This window comes from Quercus suber, unplaced genomic scaffold (assembly GCF_002906115.3).
Source record: "Quercus suber isolate HL8 unplaced genomic scaffold, Cork oak 2.0 scaffold_787, whole genome shotgun sequence".
In the NCBI taxonomy this organism is placed as follows: domain Eukaryota; kingdom Viridiplantae; phylum Streptophyta; class Magnoliopsida; order Fagales; family Fagaceae; genus Quercus; species Quercus suber.
Window position 1 is genome coordinate 154396 of NW_027070223.1, and position 8472 is coordinate 162867.

At 31.8% G+C, this 8472-nt stretch overlaps 1 protein-coding gene across 1 annotated transcript; it reads right to left on the reverse strand.

Annotated features, from left to right (window-relative positions):
* Nucleotides 1–4188: 4188 nt before the first annotated feature.
* LOC111987161 (thaumatin-like protein 1) lies at nucleotides 4189–5521 on the reverse strand. The gene is made up of 2 exons (XM_024018864.2): nucleotides 5228–5521; nucleotides 4189–5051 (listed from the first exon to the last, which is right to left on the reverse strand). The coding sequence occupies exons 1-2, from the start codon at nucleotides 5277–5279 to the stop codon at nucleotides 4369–4371; spliced, it is 735 nt and encodes a 244-aa protein (XP_023874632.1). The 5' UTR covers nucleotides 5280–5521; the 3' UTR covers nucleotides 4189–4368.
* Nucleotides 5522–8472: the final 2951 nt, after the last annotated feature.

Sequence of the window (8472 nt, forward strand, 5' to 3'; positions counted from 1 at the left end):
CAGTGGAATCAGGTTATATATATATATATATATTTTTTTTTTTTCAGGGGATCTATTACCTCATAGATTGTGAATTATATTGTTTTAGTTAACAATGATTTTCATAGGCTAAATTTCAAGTGAGGCTAGTTCTATTGGATGACTTACAAGTAAAGTGTCCCTCACTTATCTAATGTAAGTGGCTTTGAGTTAATGTCTATGAGACAATGAGTTGGGAACTTGAGACAAAACTTTAGAAGTTATCTGTTTTTATGAATCTAGCTATAGTATCAAATAAGCATTAATTTTATTGTTTAGTCTTGAGCATTTTCCTTGCAATTCAAAGTTGAATGTTTCAACAAAGTTTCTTCTTTAGAATATAACCTGTTAATGGTTATGCTTGCCATTAAACTGTGTTATATTCTACTATGCATCAGGGGTTGTTAGAAGATGAGGCTGGCATCATTTAGGACCCCATGTCAATCTTGGGGCATGTGGTATCTGGGTGGGAGTCTAGACTGTGTAGTATGTGTCTTGTGGCCTTCGTTGTACAATTCAGGGGGAAAGGCCTTTGGATCAGATTATTGACAGGATCTACAGTACATGCATTTTACCTGTTCTTGGGTCAAGTTACACTAACAGGCAAAAACAGATTATTAGTTAAAAAAGTCTTCATTTCTACAAAATTGACCCCACCCCCTCTCTTTCTGTGCAATTTATGATCGCATAGCATACAAATTTGGAACCTTAGAGCATTTACATCAATTAGTCTAAAATTTTCTTTTTATTTTAGCATAAAAATCTACTTTTTCTATTTTATACAGTCACTTTTATAAAACACCAACATCAGGAAAAACTGGTTAAGGGAAACATTCTATATTCTTAGACCAAACCAGTTTTGAATGCTTAGTTCGATTTATGATATTTCAGCCTTTCAAACATCAAAAACAAGAGAGAATATTTGAGAATACCGAGTAGGATGGGAAAAAAATTTATTTGTAAGTTTTTTCCCAGGACTCAATTTTGCATGAAACCACTTTTTGTTTAATACTTCAATTCATTACATTTGTATTCATATTGAGAGTTAAAAAGGGGCCAAATACTCATTAATCACTCTTTATTTTGATAATTACAAGACATTAAAAGTTTTCTTTGTCTACTTGCAAAGAGAGTGAGAAAGAGAGAGAAATGAAAACTTATATAAGAAGTTACACGGGAAGGTGTGGCTTTAATTTTATATTTTTGTTTTATTATCTTAAAAAGACACGGGAAGACACTAGAAAGCATCAAAGGTACTGGTTAACAAGGATTGTCATTGATAAAATGAAGAAATTATTTGCCTTAATTTCCCTAATGCCTGTTGTACTTCCTTGAGAATTTGCTTGAAGTTTGATTTGAGCTTTGTGTGATTTTAGTTTTTATATTTATAAATTTGACAGTTGGAACCTAGGCGTTTAAACTTTAAACGCCTTCAATAAGAATATTTAGAAGATAAGAACTAGTTAAGTTAAAAAGTCTAAGAAAAATTTGTGTGATTTATTGTTAAATGGAAGGAAAATTATTATTATTATTATTATTATTTTTTATTTTTTTTTACATTTACAAATGATAATATACACTTTACATTGTCGATTAAATAAATATGTACACTATTATACACAATTGTATGAATAATATACAATATTGCATATTGTGTATTGCTAATACAAATGTGTACACTTTACTTGAACCATAAATGTAAACATATAGAGGTTAATAAATCGGAAGTTTTAATATTAAAATTAACCATTTTTTTTATTTTTATAAAAAACTTTTAAAAATATTTTTTCCATTATCCTGGATTAAATGAAATTATTAAGATTTTAAAAGATGTGCAATCAGCTAATAACATATGTCAAGATTGGGAGAAAGAGCTGGCTTCAGTGAATGGGACACAGAGGAAAAGTGAAGTTATTAAAAAGCATAATAAGCCGTAATCATAAATGCCCAAATTTTGAAATGTGCCTCATTAGTCATTTTTACCAAAATTTAGTAATTTGGTGTTTTCAATTTCAATCATAGATGAAAAGAGATCTGATTAGTTAGCCTAACTAAATTACTTTTGTGGGTAAAAAAACCAAATTAACCTTTTGGACATATTCAACTTATAAAACAAGCTTGATCATCGTTAGTTCTTAGTACAAAACAAAACAAAGCACTGAGAGAAATAGTACAAATTATCAAGAAAAAAGCACGTTACCCACGGACCACAGTGAATGTTTATTATTTAAAGAGTGAGTTGGTGCCACAACTATTTTTACAATTTTACTACGGTTTGTTCATGTGGTAACTTGTGAGTGATGGAATTATTAACCTACATAAACTTGTTATTCTCTCTCACTACTTACAACTCGTAACATCTGCGAGTTATGACCAAATCTGTAAAAATTGTTGTGATAGTAGACTTACTCTTATTTAAGGAGTATTAATAAATACTCTTTTTAAATATTTAATATACAATTTTCAAAATAAAAGGCAATGGTGAAATAATTACCATGAAAAGGCAATGGTGAGAGAGGATGACCGTGATATAATCATCTAATCTTATTTTAAAAAATCATTATAAAATATAAATACCTCATTTTATAATCAGACTAAAATTTAAATTTCTCAAAAACCTTGGTGTAGGGGGTAATATTGTCATTTCACAAATTTCAAGGATAAAAATTGGAAAAAAAAAAAATGTCATTTCATGCAATCACAAGGCTTGAGAATTTCACCCAATGGACAATTAGAATTTCCAAAGATATTAAAACAATCACTTTACATATAGGAAATCGAAACTCTAGATTGAAAATACTGAAGAATAAAATATCATTAATTGAAAAATATCCATGAAATGGACTAGAATGCAGACGATTGTAATTGTTTTTTTTTTTTTTTTTTAAAAGGGTAATTGATTTTAATTGGTTTTTTAAATAGAAACTATAATCAATCACCTAAAATTCTCATTGGTCCAATCAAAATAAAGGATAAGCATTTATGCATGGAATGAAAATTTAGAACATAATTGAGAATTTAAATTTATAAATTAATTATTCCTTTTCACAAATGAATAATGTGGGTACCTAGGATGTACGGATCTTCGGGCCAAGGGCTTTTTGCCTTGTAGCCTTTTACACCGCATCCTCGGCATGTCCTTCAACGTCCTAGGACGTCCTCGGACGGTTTCGCAACGTCCTAAGCATACATGGCAACGTCCTCGGACGGTGTCCTAGGAGTCCCACATCGAAGGAAAACCCCCCCACTTGCTGCCTTATAAGCTGTGAAGCGAAGGGAGTAGTGTACCATCGGTTTATAGTTATTCACTAAACCGATAGTACACTACTCCCTTCGCTTTGTAAAAGGCTACAAGGCAGTGTAAAAGGCTACAAGGCAAAAAGCCATTGGCCCGAAGATCCGTACATCCTAGGTACCCACAAATAATTAATTTGATAATTTGAAAACCTAGTCTCATTTAATTAGAAAGCCCATTTCAACATTTTGATGACAGGGCATCACATCTTAAAAACATTGTCTTATCAAATAAAAAATAAAATCTTAAAAACATTGAGTAATGTCTTCTCGATAAAGCAAAACAAACAAACAAAAAATTGATCAATTTTTTGTTTGTTTGTTTTGCTTTATCGAGAAGACATTAAGATTTTAAGATTTTTTTTTTTTCATAAGACAATGTTTTTAAGATTAAATACATGGTTGGTTTTTTTTTTTTTTTTTAAAGCCCAAACTTAGGTTTTAGTTATCTTAATTAAAAATAAACGCATAATTGCATTGACTAATAAAATACAAGTAATGTTATCATTTAATTTTAATGTACCTACGTATTTAAATTTTATTGTAGAACTAAATATTACCACAACTGTTAAGGATAAGAATGTCTTCAAATGATACAAATAATATGGAGACATGGTAGAACCTACCTTTCTAATTCTTATCAATAGGCAATCAACTTTTAACAAGGTAGACGCATGGACATTACTTTCTCTTCTTGAACAGTTTCTTTTTTCCCTTTTGCTAGTAATAAGTCTTTTGGTCCTTTAAGATTCTAAATCAAAAGCTAAGGAACCTAAATTCTACCACTTAAGAAGTATACTCCGGTTTCTAGATGACTTTTTCTAGTGAGTATGAAAGCTCAAACCCCCACCAATAATTAATTACATATTTAAATAACACAATTATTTGTTGCCATATATGCAAGAAATGTTTTTGACAGCTGAAAAACATGAAAAGAAATTATAGCAATACATTTATCAATCAGCCAGAATTTCTTTTTGACTTATTGGATCCTTGTTCATAAAGCTTTTCGACATTTTTTCTTCCAAGGGGTCGGCTGTTAACTTATTATATGTATTAAGGACAGAAAGTTATGGCATAGTCAGCCCCACCAGTGCAAGTAAAGATGCTAGATTTATCATCATAAGCATAGCTATAAGCTTGTGGGCATTGGTCCTTGAAAATCCTTGAATAGTTAGATGGCGAGCATGTATTTGGCGAACCAAAATCACCTGTACAACAGTATTGTGGCTGATTGAATGCCAAACATGCACTCTTGCAAGCAATTACACTACCATCTGATGCTTTCACAGCCAACTCGAGAGGACAAACTGTGTTCACATTAGCTCTGCAGCTCGTGGTATTACAACCTTCTTTTCCACCATGGGGGGTTACTGAGATTGGCAAATTAAAGCCATCCACAAGACTAACATCATAGAAATCTCGTCCACCATTTGTTGCAACTGTGAATTCCACTAGGGATGCTGGTGGAATTGCACCAGCACCATTGCATGCTATTTGACCTGATCCACAGTCTCCACTGCTGCAACTAAATTTTCCAGAGTGGTCCATAGAACATTGATATCGTGCCCAAAACCGACCAGACCATGGGGGATGGACATTAAGAGAGGATGAAGCACCGGAAGCTAACTCCAAACCGGTTAATAGAGATAACTGAGGACCGCCGGAGCCAGTTAAGGTTCCTGGCCAGATTGTGAATGGGCAGTTGTTTGTGATTGCAAATGTAGCTGAGTGAGCCCCTATATGCACAAAGAGGGGAGGGGGGTTGGTGAGTTCACGTATTGCATGCATTAATTAAAATCATTGTATCTTATAGTCAACAGAATATCATAGTTGGTTAATTTATGTGAAAATGTACTTAAATTGATGTAAAGTATGATGGAAAAAAAGAGAGATAAAAATTGAAATAGCTTGCCTGAAAAGTATAAGGAGGCCAAAGTGAGGAGAAAGACCACTCGAATCCCCATTGATGAATGTTTTGATTTATCTAGAGGTTTATAAGAGCTAGTATAGATAGAGGATAGAAAGAGGTGGTGGTATATATAGAGGGATCTGATCACAGATCTAATAGTAAATAATGTAAACCCTTTGATATTAATTTACTATTGTAATATAGATATAATCAAGTGTGTTTTACGGCTTATCTCATATTGAAAGTTTACAAAATATGTTGTCGGCATACGGTGTAATACAAATACCAATAAATAAAATGATTTAGAGAATCTATAGATACATAGCTAGCTCTAAAATATATATGATTATTTATGCTTGCAAGGCATATATATGCAGATTTATGCTTGCAAGGCATGTGAAACTTGGATGCACGTATGATCAGGATCATATTGTAATTTCCTATTTTATTAACATAAGATGGGATGCATTAGATCATAATCCGTAAAAAATTTTATCTAATACAAAATAATTGATTTTTAAAAGATAATTGTTTTATAAGCCAACATCATTCACAATTTAGTAAGAAATTCTGTTAAAATGAAATTTTATATTTGTTACTTTGCAGTGAATAGATTTGTTGTAATCTAGAGGTAAATTACTCTTAACTAGACAACAAGCTATTTCAAGTGTGGACACTTATTCCCTAAAAAGCAGAGTGTGTTCAACACGTCTCAAAGACATATCATTTTTTATTCATTATCAATTTCCTCAATGATATGTCTAATACACAGCCTAATATTCCACGAATTTTCCATGACGTTACATCATTATATATGAACTTTTTGGTCTGATTTGTTAGTATATATAACATCCCCCAATGCTTTTATTCAATGAACTAAAGGGACATGTACGTTGTCACGTGTAAGTAGAAATATGCACATGTTTTTAAATGACCATAAGATAAATTATGTATATTTTGTTTTGTTTTTTTTTTTTTTTTTTGAGAATCAATTATGTATATTTTGTAGACTAGTTTTTAAATGACCATAAGATAAATTATGTATTTTTTGTTTTGTTTTTTTTTTTTTTTTTTGAGAATCAATTATGTATATTTTGTAGACTCCAAATAATGTTCAGTGAAAAGTTTGGTACAACAACCATTTAATAGACAAACTATGTTTTCGGTCCTTAAACTTCCAATAACATGTTCAAATAGTTCCTATTTTAAAAAAGAGAGATGCTACGTCTACAATAATTTTACAACAAATTACAGGTGGTTAGTTATTATTGGTTCAAAATTGAAACTAACACTAAGATTACTTTTTTATCCTAATAATAACAACTAGTAACAACCTGCCACTTAAGATTTGTTGTAAATATGTTGTAGAAATGTTGTAGACATATCATTTCTCTTTAAAAAAAAGAAATGATATGTCCACAATATTTTTACAATAAATCCTAAGTGGCAGGTTGCTACTGGTTGTTATTGTTGGGGCAAAAAAATAATCTTAATGTTAGGCTCAAATTTGAACTAATAATAACTAACAACTTATAATTTTTAAAATTACAATGATGTGCCTTATCTTCGCAAATTGTTTCTGTTAGAGATATAGATCATTTTTTTTTGGTTAGAGGTATAGATCAAATGGTCTTCGAAACCCAAGAATTGTTTCCTAGTCAAGAGGTAGAATTGAGACCCCAATCCTTTGTATTATCGTAGTCTAAATTGTGTTAGGAATTCTTCTTGAGAAAAAGGTTGTAACTCTCGTTAAGACAAATTCACCAAATCAGCTAAGATTACATCATTAAGATGTGTGGAATATCTTCTATCCACACCGATAAACCTCAAAAATTTCTTGCATGTCTAGCTAGCTAAGTTGTGAACCACGTAATTACCTTGTCTTTTAATATGGAAAAAACTAATGACAGCAAAGGTTTCTACAAGGAATCCTAATTTTGATTTTACAAATAGTCTGGGATTAACAATGAAGTTAAGTTAGTCTGAATTAACATAGGATTATTGTCCAAAATTGTTCCACCATCAGATGAGCTCCTTCTTGGTCCACCTCTCTTGAGATGCTTAAGTGCTTTGTGGCACTAAATGTAGAAACAGAATCAATAACATAATACATTTCTTCATTGTCAATAATTACGTATCAGTATCTTTTTTCTTTTCCTTTTTACAGTGAAAGAGTAAAATCACCCATATAAGCAAGCTATAGGATCAAGAAGTCACGAGGCAATGAAGATTTTTGAATGACGTGTTACCAGAAGTCAGACCCAACATGCTCATCCATTTTAGGACATTATTTACTACAAATACAAATGGAGGGACAAGTACCAAAATGATCAATATGATGGTAATAGTACATTAAACTGCAGTGATATGAAACTGAGATGTGATATAATGGATCTTAATCTAAAAGAAAATGAGTTTGAAAATCACAAAAATCAGTCTCAAAATACCTAACTAGCCCATTTAGGAGAGAATGGGCTAGTTATAAGCAATATTAGGCCAAGGGTGTTCTACAAAGCGTCATTTGACTCCCAAGCTTCCAGGTGAAGCATCAAATAAAGTTGTATAAGAATATAGTACTGTGAAATTAGCTGAGCAAACCTAAGATATTAAATGAGCACTATATTACTGCTGAAAATCAGAGAGCATTAAAGGGTTCAGGAATTTATTTTCAATCAAACCTGAAGAAAGCCAAGATCTTTCATCCCAACTTCATAGGAAGAGGCCCGCTGGGGACCTCAATAAGAGTAAGTTAAATGTGCTTTTCTGGAAAAGAAGTCTTCCCAACAAGAAGACGTGCCAAAACTCATAAGTAGAGTAATGCTATTTTTGGTTCAGTTAGCATCTTAAAGCATTAAAGCAATATGAGTGATTCTGTGATTGTAATACCAATCTGCAGAACGTGCAATCACAAAACAAGAGACAGCAAAATTGATAGAGGTACCAAAAATTGTCCAAGAGAGTAGCATTGGAAAGTAGCCCACCATCATCTGGCATTCTGCCCAAAACTTCAAAGTAAGGTCCACAGAAGTAATGCTAGAGCTCAATAAGCCCAGGACCAACCCTACTAATTTGGTGAAATTTTCAAAATGAATTATGAACCTACCACCACTGTGGACATTTGACCTATTACGCAAACCTACTAATTATAACTAAATTGTAGATATTATCTTATTTTACAAAATACATAGTTTAACTTGTCAAAGGCATATAAAATAAGGTTTGTCCAATGTAGAAACTAGGGATCCAGT